The 22,433-nt window shown below is 45.7% G+C and overlaps 2 protein-coding genes and 5 non-coding genes across 9 annotated transcripts; 6 read left to right on the forward strand and 1 right to left on the reverse strand.

Annotated features, from left to right (window-relative positions):
• The first annotated feature begins 3,419 nt into the window (after positions 1 to 3,419).
• Nop56 (NOP56 ribonucleoprotein) lies at positions 3,420 to 8,357 on the forward strand. 2 transcript variants are annotated; one of them, XM_037205217.1, is made up of 12 exons: positions 3,420 to 3,524; positions 3,687 to 3,776; positions 4,123 to 4,237; positions 4,564 to 4,725; positions 4,905 to 5,103; positions 5,427 to 5,614; positions 5,698 to 5,849; positions 6,022 to 6,122; positions 6,467 to 6,615; positions 6,840 to 6,961; positions 7,148 to 7,282; positions 7,399 to 7,901. In XM_037205217.1, exons 1-12 carry the CDS (start codon positions 3,522 to 3,524, stop codon positions 7,414 to 7,416), a joined length of 1,434 nt encoding a protein of 477 aa, XP_037061112.1. In that variant the 5' UTR covers positions 3,420 to 3,521; the 3' UTR covers positions 7,417 to 7,901. The 2 variants fall into 2 exon arrangements, with proteins under 2 accessions (XP_037061112.1, XP_028734385.1); XM_028878552.2 differs by lacking the exon at positions 7,399 to 7,901 and adding an exon at positions 7,909 to 8,357 and having other exon boundaries at positions 3,421 to 3,524.
• LOC114699542 lies at positions 4,385 to 4,454 on the forward strand. The gene has a single exon (XR_003735544.1). It is a non-coding gene; the product is annotated as a small nucleolar RNA SNORD110 (small nucleolar RNA).
• LOC114699546 lies at positions 5,221 to 5,353 on the forward strand. Its single transcript, XR_003735548.1, has one exon. It is a non-coding gene; the product is annotated as a small nucleolar RNA SNORA51 (small nucleolar RNA).
• On the forward strand, positions 6,185 to 6,270 carry LOC114699541. The gene has a single exon (XR_003735543.1). It is a non-coding gene; the product is annotated as a small nucleolar RNA SNORD86 (small nucleolar RNA).
• LOC114699545 lies at positions 6,687 to 6,756 on the forward strand. Its single transcript, XR_003735547.1, has one exon. It is a non-coding gene; the product is annotated as a small nucleolar RNA SNORD56 (small nucleolar RNA).
• Positions 7,008 to 7,079, forward strand: LOC114699544. The gene has a single exon (XR_003735546.1). It is a non-coding gene; the product is annotated as a small nucleolar RNA SNORD57 (small nucleolar RNA).
• A 2-nt stretch (positions 8,358 to 8,359) lies between the features above and the next one.
• Positions 8,360 to 13,150, reverse strand: Idh3b (isocitrate dehydrogenase (NAD(+)) 3 non-catalytic subunit beta). Of its 2 annotated transcripts, none has more exons than XM_028878556.2 (12): positions 13,043 to 13,150; positions 12,829 to 12,909; positions 12,607 to 12,705; positions 12,376 to 12,496; positions 10,858 to 10,918; positions 10,653 to 10,785; positions 10,417 to 10,550; positions 10,223 to 10,325; positions 9,982 to 10,128; positions 9,468 to 9,562; positions 9,287 to 9,347; positions 8,360 to 8,476 (listed from the first exon to the last, which is right to left on the reverse strand). In XM_028878556.2, the coding sequence occupies exons 1-12, from the start codon at positions 13,076 to 13,078 to the stop codon at positions 8,402 to 8,404; spliced, it is 1,146 nt and encodes a 381-aa protein (XP_028734389.1). In that variant the 5' UTR covers positions 13,079 to 13,150; the 3' UTR covers positions 8,360 to 8,401. The 2 variants fall into 2 exon arrangements, with proteins under 2 accessions (XP_028734389.1, XP_028734387.1); XM_028878554.2 differs by having other exon boundaries at positions 8,362 to 8,765.
• Positions 13,151 to 22,433: the final 9,283 nt, after the last annotated feature.

Consider the following 22,433-nt stretch of genomic DNA (forward strand, 5'->3'; position numbering starts at 1 on the left):
CTTGAAACTGAGAAGCTTTTGTAGGGCAAAAGACACAGTCAATAAGACAAAAAGACAGCCTACAGAATGGGAAAAGACCTTCACCAACTCCACATCTGACAGAGGATGATCTCCAAAATATATAAAGAACTCAAGAAACTAGACATCAAAATACTGAACAATCCAATTAAAAAATGGGCTATAAAGCTAAACAGAGAATTCTCAAAAGAAGAATCTACAAATGGCTGAAAGACATTTAAAGAAATGCTCAACATCCTTGATCATCAGAGAAATGCAAATCAAAACGACTCTGAGATACCACCTTACACCTGTCAGAATGGCTAAGATCAAAAACACTAATGACAGTCAAGTTGGAGAGGATGTGGAGCAAAGGGAACACTCCTCCACTGTTGGTGGGAGTGCAAACTTGTACAACCACTATGGAAATCAGTATGGTGGTTTCTCAGAAAATTGGGAATCGATCTACCTCAAGACCCAGCCATCCTACTCTTGGGCATATACCCAAGGAATGCTGATTCATACCATAAAGACACATGCTCAGCTATGTTCATAGCACATTATTTTAATAGCCAGAACCTGGAAACAACCTAGATGCCCTTCAACTGAAGAATGGATTGAAAAAAATGTGGTACATATACACATTGGAGTACTACTCAGCAGAGAAAAACAATGACATCATGAAATTTGCAGGAAAATGGATGGAACTAGAAAATATCATCCTGAGTGAGGTAACTCAGACTCAGAAGGACAAACATGGTATGTACTCACTCATAAGTGGATACTAGATATAAAGCAAAGGACAATCAGACTGCAACTCACAGAACCAGGGAGGCTACCTAGCAGGGGGTACCCTAGTATGACTGTGGCTTATAATAAGTTCTGGTTTTGCCCAATCAGCTTTAGTGAAACATTTCACTATTAGGATAAGAATCTGTACCGTATCAAGCTGATGAAAGGATATGCTGGCTGTACTTTCAGGAGGGGAGGCTAAAATCTTTTTAGATTATGGATTAGCCTATAGAAAAATGTCTGTGGTAAATCAAACAGTGAAGGGGAAGATGAATAGGAATCTCACTTACACAACTTAAGTAAAACATAGCTCACTGAACAGATAAAGATAGGTTTCTTCTGTATCCCAGAATCTAATCAATATTTATATATATAATTCAGCTATCATTTTGTTTAAAAGGGCTTATTGGGAAATGTTATCATTTTTACTATTCCCTACAGAGAAAATATTTTCCAGTTTCAAATAACCCTGGACTTCTGAAATATAACCTGTTTTTATGTTCAAATAAATAGAAGAGAAAAAGAAAAAAAGCAAATTATCCAGTCAATAAAAAAATGGTGTTAGGAACTTCTAAACATAAAATGTTGTGTTATCTATTGACAAATGAACAAAAAAGTGAGCTGGACAGACAGCTCAGTGAGGGAGCAGTTGCCTAGCATCCTTGAGGTCCTGAGTTCAATCACCAAAAACACAAAGAGAAAAGAAAAAAAAATGTTATGAAGAGCTTGCACATTTTGTTAAAGAAATTAAAAGTAATTTAAAAAGAAGAAACCGGGTGTGGTGGTGCACACCTTTAATCCCAGCATCAGGAGGAAGAAGGAACTGGATCTCTGTGAGTCTAACGCCAGCCTGATCTACACAGCAAGTTCCAGGCCAACCAGAGTTTTAATAGTAAGAACTTGTCTCAAAATAATGATGGTGATGATAATAATGCAACAAAAATGACCCAAAAAGCAAGATGAACAACCACTAGGATTTGAGTTCCCAGCACATGTCAGGTACCATATCTATTTCATTCTGTTAAAAAGATGAATCAATCTTTAATCTTTTTTTGAAGAAACAGAACTTCAAGGTCAGGGAATTAATTTCAGGTCACACTCGAAGTTACAAAGCTTGGACTCCCATACAAATTTGCTTACTGTAGCTTAATAAGTCGCCCATAAATTTAATGGTTTTAAAGCCAAAATTATTTCTCACCATTCTGTATATAGACAGGGTACACCTACAGGGCTCTTCTAATCACTTCTTTGGTCTCATGCAGCTTCAGACAAACAGTGGCGATGGCTAGAACACATGTCTAATATTTTGGCAGGGCTAGTTGGAGGGGGCTAGGCCTCTGTCATTTCCATGTGGTCTCAGGGCTTCTGCCTCTCCATGGGACTCATCAGCACAACAGCCTCAGTTCTTAGGAGCAGTCAACGAGCATGCAAAAGGCTGAGGACCAGATATGGCAGACTGGCTAATCCTCCTGTGTCTGTGGGGACACTGACCCTGGTGGAAGAGCAATCAGGGCTCCTAATCACTGAGCCATCTTTGCAGTCCCTGCGCTTGAATTTGACTTAACAAAACAGACCTAACTTATAAATGTGCCTTACGGTTATGAGAATTTTCAAAATCCCCCTAGGGGTTGTAGTAGAGCTCAGCTGGTGCAGTGCCTGCATTGAATTCACTAACAGATGGCCTAAGACTGGGAGACAGACGAGAGGGTCAGACGTTCAAAGATCATTCTCCGCTACAGAGCCAACTGAAAGCCAGCCCCGGAAAGAAGAGATAAAGACGGAAGAAGGAAGGGAGAAGAAAGCCAGGGGGAGGGGTGGGGACGGAGAGGAGAGAGAAAGAAAAGGAAAGAGTGATGGGAGGTGAGCAAGGGGAGGGAAGAGGAGGGAGGGGTCGAGAAAAGAATAAAGAGTGAATGGGAAGGAGAAATCCCCTTAGCATTATTAGTTTTAATTCATTAAGGCATAAACTATTTAAGAGGTAACTACGTTTGGGGCTTATAATTCTAACATTATTTAAAGTAAAGGTTTTTTTCTTTTTTCTTTAAAGAAAAAGTGATTTTCAATTAGCCACTTCGGTGTGCCTGAAAGCAGCCGGGGAGAAGAGGCCGGCTTCCTGCAAGGCTGTAGGGCCTACCCGGCAATGACCAACACGTGGCGCCCAGCAGAGCGGGGCGCTAGGAAGCGGGGCGCGGACCAGACCTAGGAAGAGGGACACCGCCCTTCTTATCGACGCGGTTGCCCGCACCATCGCTTTAGAGCGTTACAATTAGAGAGGAGGAGGAGGCAGGCGGCGAGGAGCCGCCATTTCGGCAGCGTTCGTGACCGAGCCCCAGGCGGCAGGCGAGGCCCCGGAGCGTCCGTCACCAGAGGCCAGCAGGAAGCCTGCGACGCTGGTCAGGGAGCCTCTCGTGCCCTCACCGAGTCCTGCCGCTCGGCCCACGGGTGACAAAAGCACGAGAGATGGAGACCAGAGCAGCCCGCGGCCTCAGGGTAGAGCTGACGCCATGCGCCCAGGGCAGCCGCACCGGCTCGCGCAGCCGCAGAGGCTCGGATGGGCCGGCCCGCTCGCGCCCGCCGCAGGCCCGCGCGCCCGCGAACCCCTCCGGAGGCAGGCGAATGGTTCCGTCCCCAGCCTCTGATTGGCCAGGCGGGAGAAGGCGTGGTCTCCGCAGTCTGGTTCCGCGCGCCAGAGCGCGCTAGCCGCATTGCGAGCTGGGCACGGAGCAGGCGCCATGGTGAGGAGTGGTTGTGGGTTCTTAGCGATGGGAGGAAGGCCTCGGTGCGGGTCTGCGTGGGCTTTCGGGTTCGGGCCCGGAGCATGGGCCAGGACCCGCTCCAGGAGCGGCCCGGCGGACTCGGAAATTTGACGGATGGCCGCGCGCCGTTTCCCGTTTCAGGTTCTGCTGCACGTGCTGTTCGAGCATGCGGTCGGCTACGCGCTCTTGGCGCTGAAGGAAGTGGAGGAAATCAGCCTGCTGCTGCCGCAGGTGGGTGGGATCGATGGGCTCTCGGTGCTGCTGCAATGCAGCCCCTAAGGCCGCCGAAGCCCAGCATGCACCGCGTGTTCCCACGTGGCCGACCGCACCGGCGGCGGCGGGCGGGGGGGGGTGGCGGTGGAAGCTCTGGAAGGAGATCTTTAATTAATGCGTATCTATATAATCTCCTTAGAGGTTGGAGATAAACGTCTCAAATTTCATTTCTTAAGAATTAAAGTAGAAGCGAGATATGGGGCTTAGGCACCAGTGTTCCAATAACTATTACAGCTGGTGTTCCTGGTTTACTGCGCTGTAGAGGCCAAATTCAGAGAAAGCCCATTCATCCTTCTCTCCACAGGTGGAGGAGTGTGTGCTTAACCTTGGCAAATTCCACAATGTCGTTCGTCTGGTGGCCTTTTGTCCGTTTTCTTCATCCCAGGTTGCCTTGGAAAATGCCAATGCTGTGTCTGAAGGTGAGTTAGCTCCTCGGCGACATATGATTCGATGGTTTTGTTCAAAGCGTGATGGCGTGCTAGACGCTAAGACCTACAAGTTAAAGATTTTGACTTCACAGAGGGCAGTGCTTCACAGTTATGCTACAGTGTGTGTAAAGCCAGGCTTTGCAGTGATGACTTGAGAATCTGTCAATCCACTGAGTGTGATCGCTGATGTCTCCATGTCTCTGAGCAATGCCTGGAGGGTTGGGTGTTCCTGCATGATCCAATGTGGAGGTGGAGTCCTCTTTTGCAGGTAAAGTGTTCTTCAGGGTCTTAGTAGGAGCTGTGTTCTTTGTCCCAAGGTGTTGTTCATGAAGACCTCCGCCTGCTTCTGGAGACATACCTGCCATCTAAAAAGAAGAAAGTACTCCTGGGGGTTGGAGACCCCAAGATTGGTGCTGCAATACAGGAAGAGTTGGGGTACAACTGCCAGACTGGGGGCGTGATAGCTGAGATCCTTCGAGGTAAATAAACTGCTGAGATTTTATTTTTCATGTATGAGTGTTTGCATGTGTTAGGTGCACCATGTGGGTGCAGTGCCCAAAGAGGCCAGAAGAGGGGGACAGGATAGATGGTTATCAGCTGTAAGTGACCGTGCAGGTTCTAAAAGACCTTTCTTACTCATAGTCCACCTCCCTTTTAGGAGTTCGTCTGCACTTCCATAATCTGGTGAAGGGTCTGACAGACTTGTCTGCTTGCAAAGCCCAGCTAGGGCTGGGACACAGCTATTCTCGTGCCAAAGTTAAATTTAATGTGAACCGGGTGGACAATATGATCATCCAGTCCATAAGCCTTCTGGACCAACTGGATAAAGACATCAATACCTTCTCAATGCGTGTCAGGTAAGGCGCAGTGCGGAGCCTACCAAACACTGGGCTCTTTGGCCTGCAGTTCAGCTCTTACTAACTTTAAAGGGTCGAGCAGGGCTGACAATTCCTGTGGGAACAATCATGGACTGAAGCCTCCTTGTGCTTACCACAGGCAGTGTTCTTACACTGACTGTATAGAAAGAGGAGGCAGAATGAACCTACCCCATGTACACCTCAGCCTAGGCCATTGTGCCTGGTCTGTATTGTGAATGGGGAGACATGGGTATAAGGGAGACTGGGATCTGACTTATTTGAGGTTTGGCAAACTGGGTCAGGGATTGATTGTTCCTCCACAGGGAGTGGTATGGGTACCATTTTCCAGAGCTGGTGAAGATCGTCAATGACAATGCCACATACTGTCGCCTGGCTCAGTTCATTGGAAACCGCAGGGAGTTGAATGAGGAGAAGCTGGAGAAACTGGAAGAGCTGACAATGGATGGAGCCAAAGCTAAGGCCATCTTGGATGCCTCTCGGTCCTCCATGGGTCAGTGCAGAGCCCAGCAGCCTGCGTAAGGTACGAGACTCATTGAGTATCTGGTCCCCCTGTTCACATTAGGTGTTTCCTAGGCATGGACATATCTGCTATCGACTTGATAAACATCGAGAGCTTCTCCAGTCGTGTGGTGTCTTTGTCAGAGTATCGCCAGAGCCTACACACTTACCTTCGCTCCAAGATGAGCCAAGTAGCCCCCAGCCTGTCAGCCTTAATTGGGGAAGCGGTGCGTCATGGGGAACACAAACGGGGGAGTAAAAACTTTAGCGTTCTGTACCGCTATACTTCTGGCTACCATGTCGTCCCTAGTTGCATGGTGGGGAGGAGATTAGGGATGTGAAACTGGTGGGTCCACTTCCCCCTTACTCACCTGGCTTCTTCCTTGGATCTTTCTCCAGGTAGGTGCACGACTCATTGCTCATGCTGGCAGCCTCACCAACCTGGCCAAGTACCCAGCATCCACAGTACAGATCCTTGGGGCTGAAAAGGCCCTGTTCAGGTACCAGTGAGGGCGCCTGCCCATGTCAGGTGCTGCTTCTGGTGCCCGCTGCTTTGTTTGGGGATTACAATGATGGCTGACCAGGACTCCCTGACCTATACAGGCCTCTGCTATGGGGGTGATGGCCAGTCCTGGTGTCTGAGTGATTCCCAGGGCCCAGCAAAAAGGGACCGAGTTTCCAGGTCAGCGACATTGGATGCCTTCCCTCTGCCTCTGGGAACTGGGTTGGCATGTGTTGAGGTAGAAAGTCCAGCCAAGCCTGGTGTGAAATTGTGGGGAAAGGGGGGACTTGGACAGATGGGTCAGGTCTTTTGACCCTCACTGTTGACTGAATGTTCTCACAGAGCACTGAAGACAAGGGGTAATACACCAAAATATGGACTCATTTTCCATTCCACCTTTATTGGTCGAGCAGCTGCAAAGAACAAAGGCCGCATCTCCCGATATCTAGCAAACAAATGCAGCATTGCCTCAAGGATTGATTGCTTCTCTGGTATGGATGAGGAGGTTGGCATTTGGGTGAAGGGGTTGCGAGGGAAGGGAAGTAATCTGCATTGGCAGCTTCTACAATGATGGTACTATTTTTCGTCAACAGAGTTCACCTAGTGAGTGTTGACACTTTGGGTCTGAGTGAAGCTGAGGGTAGAGGGACTGGGCGTGGTGCTTTGCCATTCAAGAGTTGTAATGGGCTTTGTTTACAAATATACATACATCTAGAGGTGCCCACAAGTGTGTTTGGGGAGAAGCTCCGAGAACAAGTTGAGGAGCGGCTATCTTTCTATGAGACTGGAGAGATTCCACGGAAGAACCTGGATGTCATGAAGGAAGCTATGGTTCAGGTCAGTGTGTGCTCTACTTGGGTAGTCAGATGCCATAACTGGCTGTTGGAGGTGATGAGCTGTCTCAGCCTGACCTTAAGAAATGGAGGCAAGAAAACTGATTTAATGAGCCTGATCCAGCAAAACTAGAAAATACTGTGGCAAGCCAGGGGTCATCCAGGTTTTCAGCACTTAACTTTTTGCCAGGCAGAGGAAGCGGCTGCTGAAATTACCAGGAAGCTAGAAAAACAGGAGAAGAAACGCTTGAAGAAGGAGAAGAAACGACTGGCTGCACTGGCACTGGCCTCTTCAGAAAACAGTAGCACTCCAGAAGAATGTGAGGTCAGTCCTCTGCCTGGGTCCTAGGTTGTAGGACTTTCAACAGTAGAACAAAGGACATCAAAACCATGGTCTGGAGCTTGGGCTTTTTGGACTAAAACTACCTCTTGATTCTATAGGGAGGAGATAGGTGCTGAGAGAACTTGACCAAGAGCCCAGAATGCTGGTTGTAGCACATGGCCCATTCCATGGGCAAGTGTGCTCTGTCCTCGGCTGCCTCCCAGGAGTCCTCAACCGGGGGTAGTGTGAATTCCTGCTCTCCCTGTTCTGTGTCTGGAGGTGATAGTGTCTCATGATGGGGGGTGGGGGCAGGGAGACCACCAATTAGGCAGTCTAGAATTGTCACCCATGGTTTTTCATCTTGAGCTACTAGTTTTTCCATCTCAGGGTCCCCTGGGAGCTCTGCATGATGTCTATTGTGACCAGCGTACAGGGGTTTTCTCTAGGGTTTAAGAGGGCCGAGACGATCCTCACACTGGGATTTGTAGCTTTGAGACTAGCTTACCAAAGTGCCCATGCAGCTAAGTCATCAGAAGCACTAGGTTGTTCACTCTTTTGCCTGGATTCTAATGGGAGCTACAGCTTTAACAAGTAGTATGGCAACATGTTTCATGTCTTATTCCTTTCAGGAAACACATGAAAAACCTAAGAAGAAGAAAAAGCTAAAACCCCAGGAGACTCCACAGGAAAATGGAATGGAAGATCCACCTGTCTCTTTGCCTAAAAGTAAGAAAAAGAAAGCTTTTCCCAAGGAGGAGTTGGTCAGTGATCCTGAAGAGATGGCTACTAGCAGTGTAAGTCCTCCCAAGAGGAAGAAATCCTTGCCTAAGGAGGAAATGGCCAGTGAACCAGAAGAGGCAGCAAGCCCCAGTGTCCCCAAGAAGAAAAGGAAGTTTTCTTTTAAGGAGGAACCTGATGAAGCTGCTGTCAGCTGCACAAAGAGCAGCACAAAGAAAAAGAAAAAGTCCCAGAAAGCATCCCAGGAGGATTAGAATGGACATGCTTGGGTGGGAGGGAAATGCCTTAAGGTGACCATTCTTACCCATAATGAACCCCAATAAAGACACAAAAAACACAGCATGTGTACTTGTTTGTTTATTGACTATTTTACATGTGGAGGATTTATGACAGGGCAGCAATGACAGCTTCAGTGAAGTCATGACAAGTGGCATAACCACCCATATCTGAGGTTCGAACCTGTAGGAAAAAGTTGTCATCATCCTGTGGTCTGGACCTAGTCCCAAACACCCACCCTGTCCAAGTACCCCTAATGCCGCCCCCAGGACAACCTAGCCTCTGCCAGAAAAGCAATTATGGTCTACTGTCTGATGTTTTCTTCCCTGGTCCACTGTAACATGTAGGTAGCATGGTCCTTTTGAAGTTGGAGGGAGTAAGGGCTCTAGCCCCCATGGGGGTGCAGATGGCCGATGACAGATTGGATGAAGTCAGTTGTGGTGCTGTAGCCGCCCATGTCTCGAGTCCGCACCTACAGCCACCACCAGCAATAGCCGTGGGGAAGAAAAAAGAGCCCATGAAGAAGGAGAAAGGGCAATGTGATGAGATGGAGACCAAGAAAAACAAGACAGAATGAAAGGAGGTGAACAGGTGGAAGATCAAGGACCTGCTTACCCTTGAGCAGCCAAGGCAGTACAGAAAGATGAACAGGCAGAGGGATGGGAAGATGCAAATCAAAGATGAGGTTACCTTGCAGGAAAAGAGACCAGGTGGGAGGAAAGACAGGCACCTAATCCTGCTTGCTATCTCTACCCCCAGACAAAGCTGCAAAGGTCTGCATTCAGATGGCCCAAGAAAGGCGCAATGGAGGGTGCAGGAAAAGGAACAGCAGATGGAACTAAGGTGAAGAAGACCAAGAGGATGAAACAGCCAAGGGAAAGGAGATGAATAACAACCCCGAGATCACAGGTATTGTGGAAACCTGGAGGGAAAATGCCCCTCTCAACTTCCACAGCGAATGGTGCTGAGCCCTTGAAACCTTTCTGAACTCACCTTGCCAACTTTGATCACCTTCTTCACTGCATCTGCAATCATGTTGGAGTGATACTCAAGACTGTCAACACAGACAGGAGAAACTGAGAATCCAACCACACCACCACCACCACCCCCATATTTTCCCACTCCGGCTTCCCCTTCCGACACCCACCCTCCACTTCGGCTTCCCGTAACCTACTTGAGATGCCGCAGCATGTTAGAAGCTGACAGCAGCATGGCTGTGGGATTGGCTATATTCCTGCCCACTGCCTGGGCAAAAGGGTGCCGAGCGCCCTGTGGAAAAAGGCAAGCCAGAATCACTGGAAGGAGATGGGCACATGCAGAGAGGAAAGTCTGCAAAAAGGCATGGCACAGGAGGAGGGCAGGCCAAAGCAACTGAGAAGAGGTGTAGTGTAGGGAGTGAGAGAGGAGGCAGCCATGGTCATTTACAAGTGCACTGGGATAGGAGGAGAATACAGCAGACCTACCTGAGGTCAGAGACAGATGGGTACAGATAACTAAGAGAAAGTAATTTTTTTTTCTTTTTTGGTTTGGGTTTTTGAGATGGGGGTCTCACTATGTAGCTCTGGCTATCCTGGAACTATATAGACCAGGCTGGCCTTGAACTCACAGGGATCCACCTGCCTCTGCCTCCGAGTACTGGGATTAAAGATATAAACCACCATACCCAAGGGAAAAATAATCTTGCTTACCGTCTCAAAAACTGCATACTCTGCACTGTAGCTCTCACCAGGGACCACACCAGCTCCCCCAACAAGGCCAGCAGCCAGATTGTCAATAATGTTCCCATACAGATTGGGCATCACAAGCACATCAAACTGGTAAGGATTCTGCACCAGCTAGGGGTGAGATTGTAAGAATGAAGAAAAGAGTTCCAACAAAAAGAGAAGTCCACTCCCTGCCCTCCCTCTAGGAACTCACAAAGGGCCTCACCTGCATGCAGCAATTGTCTATAATCATTGTCTCAAATTTGATTTTGGGGTACAGTTCAGCAACTTCCCTACAGCACTGCAAGAACAACCCATCCCCAAGTTTCCTGTTCATGGATCAGAGAAACAAAAATCAGTGGAGAGAGTTCAACGGGTACATCTCCAGGAACCCAGCCCATAAAAAATGCCATGTCTCACATGATGTTGGCCTTATGGACAGCTGTGACTTTGTTCCGCCCTTTCTTGGTGGCATAGTCAAATGCAAACTTTGCAATCCTCTGAGACTTGGTTCGAGTGACAATCTTCAGGCACTCGATGACACCCTTTGCGCTCTAGGTGACAGAGGAGTGACTGATAACACTTGGAAAGAAGGCAGGGAGGCCTCTACCTCTCGCCTGCCTCTCTCCTTGCCCTCCCCAGTTTCTGGACCTTACCTCATGTTCCAGGGAGCTGTATTCCCCTTCTGTTTGTTCTCGAATGATTACCAGGTCTAGATTGTTATGCCGAGTCACGTACCCAGGAAGTGACTTCACATGGACTACGTTGGCAAACAAGTCCAACTTACGCCTGAAGACAGACAGCCATCAGTTCTGTGCCAGGTGCCCAGCTCCTTTGACCCGAGCCCACCCATCCACCTACCTCAGCTGCATGTCATAGGAAGCTAATTCGCCCTTATACTCCATGGGGGTATGGATCTTTCCTGTGGAAACAAAGTATGGGAGAAGTAGGGTTGGACAAAGGTCAAGTAGAGACCAGGGTCCACTCTCCCACTGACTCCATACAACCCAGTCTCCCATCTCCCACTCCCAAATCCCTCACACCCGTTATTGCCCCTAGCAAGAGGCAAAGGAGAATGAATAATGTAGTTAAAATGAGGAAAACTGAGTGTAATGCTTTAATTTTAGTCACTTTATGTTGAAATTTCCAAATGACCTAAGAGCTATTTGTTTTCAAAGAACCTGGGTTTACTAACAACTGAAAAGCAATGCTAGGGGACCAATGGTTTTCCTTATGTTCCTGTGTCTACTGACCTTGTATTCTCTCAGCTACTGCTTCCTGAAATGGACTAAATGTAAGGCAATAGGGGTGGCTATCAAAGCCACACAAGTCCTGCCCTCAGAAGCACACAATACACTGGGGAAGACAAATAAGAAGAAATGATCTTAACACTAAGCACAGGAGCACAGAGGAGGAACCCTCTGATATAACAGGAATGGTACAGGAAAGCTGGTGCTGCAGTCAGTTCCCTGGTGCACTCAACAGTGACCCCCAAAATGACAGGCCCATGCCCTTATGCCAAGAAACCACGAATATGACCTTATTGGGGTAGTGGGGGGGGGGCTGTAAATGTGATCTTATTTGGAAAAACACTAAGAGTCTTGAGATAAAATTGTCCTGGATTAGAGTGGCCCCTAAATCCAATGGTAAATCAAAGAGATAAAAGGGATCATAAAAATAGAATTGTGTTTATAAACCAAAGACCACCAGGAAAAGAAGGAGTCTCGTTCTAAGCCTGCAGAGGGACTGTAGCCTCCAGAACTGAGAGAGCACTTAACATTATTTTCAGCTACCCACAAACTTGTAGTATCCAATGGCAACCATAGAAAACAAATACCACGAATGAGTGAGGATTCTGATAGGTGACATCAGAGAAGACAACATTTTTGGGTACAGGGAAGAGCATAAGTCAAGGCAGGATGTATACATGACAACTAGCACAGCTAATTGTGAGCAAAACAGAGAACACGTTGTGGAAAAGAAAACAGGAAAGCCAGAGGCTGGATTATAAAGAACCGACCTTTCCTCTGCAAAAGCTGGCCCTGGTAGTTAGGCTATCCAAGAAAATAGATTTGAAAAATGGCCTGTAGGGGCAAATCTAGAAGCCAAAAGAATCCAATAAGGGGAACAAACAGCACAGTAGAAGGAATAGAACGGTTGGAACAGGAACCGCCAACACAGCTAATAGGGTCTGGCCATGGTGTCAACAGCCTCGGCAGACACCAAAAACCCTTGCACCTTCGCTGACCTCCCTAACTCCTGGTTTCCCACTGCGAAGAAACAAACTCCCAAGTATCAGTAGAGGGCAGTCTAGGAAGCAGAGAGAATGACTTAAGAACACTGTTCATTTGACTTTAAATGACAGAGTGGCATACAAACCAATGATGGCAACTTTGTTCTCCTTCATGGAACTCAGCAGCTCCTCCAACTTCTGCTCAGAAGCCATATTCTGCACCTCGCTCAGGCGGTGTTCCTTGAATTCCACGGGGACAGCAGCAGCCTTCAGGGATCAGTCCGAGCACAGGACCGGGTCAGGTCTGACCTTTCCAACTCAACCCGTCCATTTCTGCAGGCAGCTCGACCATCCCTCCCCCGCCACAGGCTACTGACCTTGAACACTTCCTTGACCGCATGCATGAGCTCTGGCCCTACGCCGTCTCCCGGCAACATGGTCACAGGAAAGGCACCCTGAACCTTCACATCTTCTGCCTGTGAGTGAGGCCAGCAGAGATGGAGCAAGGGCAGAAGCAGGAGTCAGAAGGAGACAGGTAGGGAAGGGAAACCCAGGGGCGCGACCAGGATGGGCGAGAGCGAAGCCGAACTCGAGCGTACCTGGCTCTGTGAAGCGGCGTGAGCCGTAGCGGAGGTTCCCAGACCTCTCCATGCCCCAGGGGTCCGAGCGGCGACCACCGCCTGCGACAGACACAAGGTCAGATCCGGGACACCCAGACCCCTTACACCGCGCTGACCTTGCCCTCTTTTGGAAACTCCAGACAAACCCTCTGCTCTCCCGCCCACCCTCAGCCCAACACGTCCCGGGCCTCACTCGGGTCAGCCAGCGGACATTGCTCAGCGCGGCCATCTTCTGCGGAGGGAGTCGCGCGGAAGTGACGCCGGAAGCCAGCGCGACGGCGGGAGCTGGACTTCCTGTCGGTCCCGGCGAGCTTGGTGGTTCTTTCTCCGGTGCCAAACGGCAGGGTCTACCGATTCATTTACCTTTTGTCCTTCTGTTTAGTAATGTAGGGTCACGGGGCACACAGCCAGTTTGTCTGTTTGCATTGTTTTCAGTCGTCAGATTTAGTTTCTTTTGAAACTTCAAAACAATTTTAAAGAATGTGTGGCTATTTATCCAACGAGGACGTGAGTTTAACAATAATCCTAGGGAGACTGTGAATGTTTCTTTATGTTGTGGGAGATGTGTTTGTTTTCTCCTTTAATCCAGTTACCGGGTATTTATCAAGTCTCTGCGTTTGGGGTTTTTTGTTTGTTTGTTTGTTTTTAACTACAGGATCTTACTCTTTAAACAGTTGTTACAAGCCGGGCGGTGGTGGCGCACGCCTTTAATCCCAGCACTCGGGAGGCAGAGGCAGGTGGATCTCTGTGAGTCGAGCCAGCCTGGTACCAAGTGAGTTCAGGAAAGGCGCAAAGCTGCACAGAGAAACCCTGTCTCGAAAAACAAAAAAAAAAAAAAAAACAGTTGTTACAGGCTTGAACTTGGTCACTAATACAAGTATTTGTACGACACATTTCACTTCTGATGTATATCTTAAAATATCATTTATTCTCAGCTGGGCGGTGGTGGCGCACGCCTTTTATCCCAGCACTCAGGAGGCAGAGGCAGGTGGATCTCTGTGAGTTCAAGGCCAGCCTTGTCTACAAAGCGAGTTCCAGGACAGGCAGAGAAAACCTGAGACACCCTGTCTCAAAAAACAGAACTATATATATTTTATCTCATATCTACTTTGATATTATTGACCCAATGTTAGATCATGTTATTCAATGAATTGAAAAGCAATATATATGCAACTATTGCAAATTAGCTTTTTATTTATTTTCTTCGTGGTGGTGGGGGGGCACCACAGGGCACTTGTGGAGGTCAAAGAACAGGCCCACTCAGAAAGTTGGTACTCTCCTGTCACCATGTAGATTTCAAGGGTTGATCTCAAGTCATAAGGCTTGGCAGCAGGCACCTTTACCCAGTGAACCATCTCATCAACTCCATGTTGATTTCCTCTCTCTCTCTCTCTCTTTCTGTTTCTTCTTTTTTTTTTTTTTTTTTTTTTTTTTTTTTTTTTTTTTTTTTTTTTTTTTCTTTTGAGACAGAGTTTCTCTGTGTAGTTTTGGTGCCTGTCCTCGATCTCGCTCTTTAGACCAGGCTGGCCCCAAACTCACAGGGATCTGCCTGGCTCTGCCTCCCGAGTGCTGGGATTAAAAGTATGCGCCACCACCACCCGGCTAGTTTTCTTATTATCATATACCAACATAATGAGTTTTCTTTTTTATCTGAATTACTTTATCTGTTTAAAAAACCTTCTCTAAGACATGATCCATGAGTTTCAATGTTCTTCCAAAGTCCTGAACACACCAAGGGTTCAAAATTTCTTCTCTATTAAGACTTGTTCGTTCTTTTCCTCCTATAACTATGAGCAATCAAAGGAGTAATATAATGATAGCAATTCCTTGAAGATGGAGTCTGGGAAGTTTTTGGAAGAAGTAGAACTCCTGTGATTGTAGGATAAACTGGATTTTACAGAAGTGACTATACTCAGTCTATAGTAAAGTGGGTTATAAGCAAAAGTGGTGTCTTTGCTTCCCCAGAATCAAAGGGGGAAGGATGAAGAGGGGTTGTTAAAGTGACTGACTGGAGGGGTGTTCTCAGGAGAAATGTATCAATAGAAAAAGGGGCAGGAGAAGGAGTGCTGCAGGATGCGGCCTCAGCTGGGCTTTTCCCCAATCTCACTCCCTGGAGAGCTCTGAAATGTGAATAGTGTCTCAAGATCATTCTGATTTGAGGAAAAGCTTCCTAGCCTGCTTTGCCCCCACCATAACATAGGCCAACGACAGCTCTCAGAGAAGGAGGGAGTGGTCATCAGTTAATGACCAGCATCTGAAGGAGTTGAGGGACTGAACAGATCCACTGGCCAAAAGGATCTCAGCATGGCAGCTGTGATGCTGTGCAGGTAAGAATGCGCACCATGGCTGAAAATCAAGAGAGTGGACTCATGTGAAGAGAGGAGGCACACATAGTGGGTAATGAGAAGTAGGGTTGGTGCAACTTCTAAACCTGAGAGAAAAGACAGACTTATGAGCAATACTGTTGAGCCTAGTGACCATGGAAATTATTTAGTTGTAGGTGACTTCATCAAGAAATCAAACATTTGGGTTCATTTAAAAGTGCCGTCTTCAGGAGGATCTCCTCCTTTTTGTTTGTTTGTTTGTTTGTTTTGAGACAATATTTGTGTAGCCCTGGCTGTCCTGGAACTGACTCTGTAGACCATGCTGGCCTCTAACTCCGAGATCTGCTTGGGATTAAAGGTGTGCACCACCATGCCCTACAAAAAAACATTCTTTTGCTCTACTGTATAGTATGCTATAATGCAAATGTACTAAATTAATCTTTTCTTAAATAGGAAAATACTTAGTATGAACTCTGATTTGGGCTGTTATCAGCAACATTGCTGTGTATATCACTGTACATTTTCCTTTGTACACATGATGAAGGTTACAGCCATCCCACAAAGCACTTCTAGCCATGTATGTATTTCAGATGAAATGGTGTATTCATGATAGTTTGGTTGTAGATCCATATGTGTATTTCACTTATGAATGTGTTCTGACGTATTAAACAGAAAACTCATTAATCATGATGGCTATTAGTTTCTCTCCCATTACTTCTGAAAATAGAATTACTGACACCGATTTAGCTGCTTAGTAATGATCCAGGTGCTCTGTCATCTCCTCTCTGAGCTCCAGTGGGTTGTGTGATGTTTTCATCCTGTTTCATAGTCAACGTATTAGCAGCTGATGATCTGGACATCATTTTTGCATTCACAGTTAGAAAATGGATAAAAGACCATCCCAGTCCTTTATATTCTTTCTTATCTGAAATGTCAAGGCTTGGGACTATGGTGATGGCTCAATGGGTAAAAATGTTTTCTGTGCAAGCTTAGCGACCTGAGTTCAGGTCCTTGGAACCCACATAAGGCATTAGCACACATCTGTAATCCCTGGACTTCTGAGAAAGGACACAGGCAGGAGAATATCTGAAAGCTTGTGGAACACTTAACCTGGAGTATGCAGCAGAAGCCACAAGAGATCCCTGCCTCAAAACAAAGCAGAAGGTGAGAACCAACTCTGGGGAATTGTCTACTGACCTTCATACATGCCATAGCATGTGCATACCTTCACACACACACACACACACACACACACACACACACACACACACACACACCATAAGTAGCACAAAGAAAATACCAAAGTTTTCTCTGAAACATTCTCATCAAATTTCTTGGGTCTTTTAGGCCAGAATCAGACCTATTAATATTCTCCCTTTAAATAAAGCTAATGAGCAGGTGGTGGTGGCGCATGCCTTTAATCCCAGCACTCGGGAGGCAGAGCCAGTCGGATCTCTGAGAGTTCGAGGCCAGCCTGGGCTACCAAGTGAGTTCCAGGAAAGCTACACAGAGAAACCCTGTGTCTCAAAAACCAAAAAAAAAAAAAAAGAAAAAAAAGAAAAAAAAAAGAAAAGAAAAGAAAAAAGAAAGCTAACGAGGGAAAGATGTTCATCCAGATTAGCTTAAATCAATTCACATTTTGGCTGCACATTAGAAGGCGTTTTAAAATTCTTAACCTAGGCGTGTCCACGCTTTCCAGACGATAGGATTCTGTAGTTGAGAGTGGGTTTGTGGTAGAACCAAGCCATTGTAGGCTTTTGTTTTTTTTGTTTGTTTGTTTCTTTCTTTTTTGTTTTTGGTTTTGTTTGTTTTTGTTTTTTTGTTTTGTTTTGTTTTGTTTTTGTTGTTGTTGTTGTTTTTTGAGACAAAAAACCCCAAAAACCTGTGTAGTTTTGGTGCCTGTCCTGGATCTTGCTCTGTAGACCAGGCTGGCCTCGAACTCACAGAGATCCATCTGGCTCTGCCTCCCAAGTGCTGGGATTAAAGCCGTTCACCACTACCACCTGGCTTGTTTGTTTCTTTAGAGCTCCCTGGATGCCTCTAAAAGTCAGAGTTGAAGCCAGTGGCTTACACCAGTTATCCTTCATTTGAGTCTGGGCTGGTGAATCATGACTAGTTTCAGCTTCAGTGAAACATATACTCATAACCTAAACAAAAGAGAGTTTCAATTCTCACATATAAATTCAGTGATGTGCTAGGGATGTAGCTCAGTGCTAGAATATTTGTTAAGTATGCACAAGGTCCCGGGTCCAATCCCTAGAACTGAAAACAAAAACAAACAAAAAACACAGAGTTCCAGGATAGGTGATCCACAGCTGGAATGGCCCTCTATCCTGTCAAAGACACTATTTCACTGGCCCACTTTTTGTGACCTCCATTCCCAAGGTCATTCAGGATCCAAACAGTTATCCCAGCTCCAAAATTACAGCTAGGAGGGAAATGAACTGGGGAAGAAGAGCAGACACCTGCTCGCTCTCTAATAACACTACCTTCCTTGAGCATGGGTGGTCCATTCCTGTATCATACATACCCAGAAAGCCTTTGTTTTAAAATGTCTTTTCTACCCTACGATGACAAACATGTGCTCAACATCTTTTCTCATGCTGTTATCGTTTTTTTGTGTTTATTGCAATTTATTTGAAATTTAGTTTTATAAAATACAGAGCATAATGATAACTTTTTAAAATTACTTTTTAATTTTATATACATTGGTATTTTGCCTGAATGTATGTCTGTGAGGGAATCACAGACAATTGTGAGCAGCCATGTGGGCACTGGGAATTGAACCCAGGTCCTCTGAAAGAGCAGCCATCTCTCTATCTCCCAGTGATAACTTTCTTTTCCTCCTCAAAAGTTCAGCTAATTCCCTCAGCATCACGTATGTGCCTTTTTCTCCAAACAGGAAATTCTACCTTAGTCAAATATAGATGTCCCTTGACTTATGACAGGATTGCATTACAATGGACTGATTGTAAATTGAAAATACTGTCAAGTGTTTTTTAAATAACTCATTCACCAAATAACATAAGCTAACCTAATCTACCTTAATTCATTTAGAACATACTAATTAACTTACAGTTGATCATTAAACCCAGTGTCTGGGTTTCATAATAAAATGTTGACTATCTCATATAACTTATTGACTGCTACACTAAAAGTGAAATCAGAACAGGCGTGTATGTTTCAGTGAGACAGGATCTCTTCTTGTAGCCCTGACTGTCCTATAACTTGCTATGGAGATCAGGGTGGCCTGAAACTTACAGAGATTCACCTGCTCTTTGCTCCCTAAGTGCTGGAATTAAAGGTGTGTGCCACCATGCCTAGTTAGTAGATTTGTATTAATTACCTTCACCATTGTCGTGACGAGATAGAGGACAAGAGCAGCTTCCAGACGAGCAGCTTCATTCTGGCTCACAGGAGATGCAGCGTAGCACAGCTGAGAGAAGAACTAGCGGCAGGAACAGGAAGCAGAGGGTAGTGCATGCTGGTGCTCATCTCACCATCTCCATTTTGTTCAACCTGGGACCCAAGCCCATGACATGGTACCACTCACATCTAGTGTGGGTCTTCTCACATAGCTAACTTTACCAGGCATGTGCACAGTCTTGTCTCTTCAGTGATCTTAGATCCTGTTAGCAAACAATATTAACCATTACAAGTCCATTTCTTGTCAACTTGACACCTAAACATATCACTTTTAAGCTATAACCCTTCCTCCAGTTCTTGTCCCCATAGGCTCAAGGCCATCTTATAGTGCAGAGTACATTGAGTTCAGCTTCAAAACTTGCCACAGACTTTCAGAGTCCCAACACAATATAAAATCCAAAGCCTTCTGAGACTCAAATATCTGTCTCTCTCTCTCTCTCTCTTCTCTCTCTCTCTCTTTCTTTTTTTAAGCTGAGGATCGAACCCAGGGCCTTGTGCTTGCTAGGCAAGTGCTCTACCACTGAGCTAAATCCCCAACCCTCAAAGTAATCTCTTAACTGTGAGCTCCTGTGAAACAAAAGCAAGTCACATGCTTCCAATATACAATGGCACAGAATAAGCATTCCCGTCTCAAAAGGGAAAACGTTTTCTGTTTCTTTTCGATCCCTGTTCCCAAAGCACAGCCCAGGAGATCACAGAACTCATCTGGACAAGCTATACTAGTTAAAGGAAGGCCAGGTGCTCCGGGTCAGGCTAGTGGTCACTGGACTCAAAAGTGAGAATTCTGCCCAGTGTAAACTACTGAATTCACTTTGATAGAGGCAAATGCCTTTCATATTTACATTAAACTGCCATGTGCTGTTTGAGCTCATGGAAAAGCTAGCTCCAGAGATGAAATATGGCCCTTCCACGTCAGACTCATGCATGTTTGTCTTAAAGTGTCCTCCTAGGCTTCCTTTCCTGAGTCGTGTTGGCCCCGAAGAAGAAAAGAGACTAAAACAGCCTAAGTTTGTTGTGACTATTATTTATCTTGTAATATACAGCTCTATCTACTACTTAGACTCACTTAAAACCAAAAACAGTTATGGTAGACCATGCTATATAGTTATAAAGACTGCCTGTGTTTTCTGTAAGATTTACCTGGGAACTAACCAAGCCCCCTAGGTTAACAGCCTGAACACAGGCAATAGTCATTTATCATGTATGCAGTTTGGATTCAATTTTCTTTTATTAAAGTGGTATTACACAGCACTATCTTCCAAGCTAGAGCTGACATGACATCAGGTAGGCTTGATTGTTGGTTTGTTAATGTTTTTATGTCACAGAAGATGATGCTTGAATGTTTTCAGAATGGAAAAGAAAACTAGGAAAAAAAAACTTTTTTGAGACAGAGTTTCTCTGTATAGCTCTGGCTTTCCTGGAACTCACTCTGTAGATCAGGCTGGCCTCGAACTTAGAGATCATCTGCCTCTGCCTCCCCAGTGCTGGGATTAAAGGCGTGCACCACCACAAAGTTCTGAACAAGTTACATAAAGTGTGTAAGAGGTCAACGTTCAATACATTGATGTCAAACCTCTGCTTAAATCAGTGGAGTTATTGATCTACTCTCAGTAACAAGTACAATTACTGCATCAAAGAACAAAAATTTAGAGCCCGGAGTGGTGGTCCATGCCTTTAATCCCAGCTCTTGGGAGGCAGAGGCAGGTGGATCTCTGAGTTCCAGGCCAGCCTGGTCTACAAAGTGAGTTCCAGGACAGCCAAAGCTTAAAAAAAAAAAAAAAAGAAAAAGTTGATTTATGGCACACGCTTTTAATCCCAAACTCAGGAGGCAGAGCCAAGTGGATCTCCGTGATTCGAAGCCAGCCTGGTCTACAGAGTGAGTTCCAGGACAGGCACCAAAACTACACAGAGAAAACCTGTCTCAAAAAAAAAAAAAGTTGATTTAATCCAAGCTCTATCTGATATTACACAGCAGTTAAAAGTACCTGGCCTTCTGGGTGTTCAGTAACTATACTTAACATCTGTACTAATGTGGTCAGGGGAATTAAAAAGGGAGAATATCTTCTCCCTTGACCTCCAAGGTCAACTAGGCCCAGGAGACTGTGGGGCATCTCTCAAAATGTTCTGTAACTGTGAGGAATCGCCTGTTCTCTTGTTCAAGGACACCATGGAGACCTCCAGTGAGCTCTAACCAGTGTCCAGTCTACAAAGATGAGGTTTAATACAGAGGAAAACTTTCCTCCCTGCTTCCAAGAGAAGCCAGAGTCAAGCAAGGCCTTTGACTTATCCTCACATCAGTGGAACCACTAGTAAAATGGAGGCTAGAAGAGCTAGAGGTTCTTCTCAAGTCCAAGTGACCCCTTAGGACCAGACCTCAACTGGCTGTGACAGTTAAAAAAGGTGATCATTGCCAGGTGTGATGGTGTGCAACTTTAATCCCAGCACTCTGGAGGCAGAGACAGGCGGATCTCTATGAGTTCGAGGCCAGCCTAGTCTACAAAGCGAGTTCCAGGAAAGCCAGGGATGTTACATAGAGAAACTCTGTCTCGAAAAACCAAAAGGAAAAAAAGGGGGTGATTGTTTTTGGTCATCTGCATGGTCTTAAAAACCAAAAGGGAAGTACAACCAAAGAATAAAATGATTAGTATGATGTTTCCTTAATAGTCTAAAGGTTTTAATCCATATGAGATATTATTTAGATAACTTTCTCACTAATTATTTTCTCCTTGATAAGAAAATGCTGCCCAGATATGAAATATTATCATTGTTGAATTGTCTCAGTTCAACCCTGAAGCACCTGCATGCTTTCAAGGGAGATATTCTCACTATTGTTTTAACCTAAAAATAAATGATGGTTAAATTTCTTTCCTCCCTTTCTAGAAGCTATTTAGGTTGGACCTCACACTGTGATTCAGCCACTCCATGTCAATCTCAAGTCTCATACTTGAGGGTGATGGAGAAGCAAAGCAGGCACTTGGCACTATGCGCAAAGGAAATCATTGGTCCAGGCAGTCCAGACTTGCTTAATGTTAACGCTAAGCTAGAGGAGATGTGGAGATCTGAGGGCTCCTGTGGCAAGAGGAGACTGCAGTAGGAGGAGTGAGGAAGCAGAAGGTGAAGAGGGATGAGGAGAGGAAAAGCTATGGCAACCAGTAACAGAAGTGAAGTGGCAAAGATCGCCCCAGTAATTTAATCATATCTTTCGGAGGAGCAGGAGAAAGACATTTTAAAAATAAATAAGAGCTAATGTCTATTGAATTCTTAAATGCATGTCAGAGTGTGAGTGCACATGCACACACACTAGACAAATGTAGAAAAGAGAGAGAGAGAGAGATACAATTACAGTATAACCTATTTTGTGAGCCAGAGTCTCATGTATCCCAGGCAGACCTCAAACTTGGTATGTCCTAAGTGGAAGGAAAGCCTATGTTATAATTGTACAGATAAAGACACTGGGGCTTATTTTTTTAAAAAATCCAGGGATTTACCTGGAACCTAAGTCTTTCCAGACTCAAAAAGGTCTTTCCATTTCAACACAATACTTTCATTTTATTTGCTTTTTGTTTTGTTTTATGGTATTGGGGATGGAACCCAGGGCCTCACGTTCTGCAGGCTCAGGAGTAGAGTGCTTGCCTAGCATTCATGAAGCCCTTGGTTTGATCCTCAGCAACACAAACTGGCATGGTAGGGCATGCCTGTAATTTCAGTACATGGAAGACCTATAGGAGGCTCAGGAATCAAAGGTCATTCTTGGCTACATACCAAGTTTGAGGTTTGCCTGGGCTACATGAGATCCTGGCTCATAAAGTAGATTATACCGTTTGTTTTGTTTTT

The sequence above is a fragment of the Peromyscus leucopus genome, chromosome 4 (genome assembly GCF_004664715.2).
Source record: "Peromyscus leucopus breed LL Stock chromosome 4, UCI_PerLeu_2.1, whole genome shotgun sequence".
Lineage (NCBI taxonomy): Eukaryota > Metazoa > Chordata > Mammalia > Rodentia > Cricetidae > Peromyscus > Peromyscus leucopus.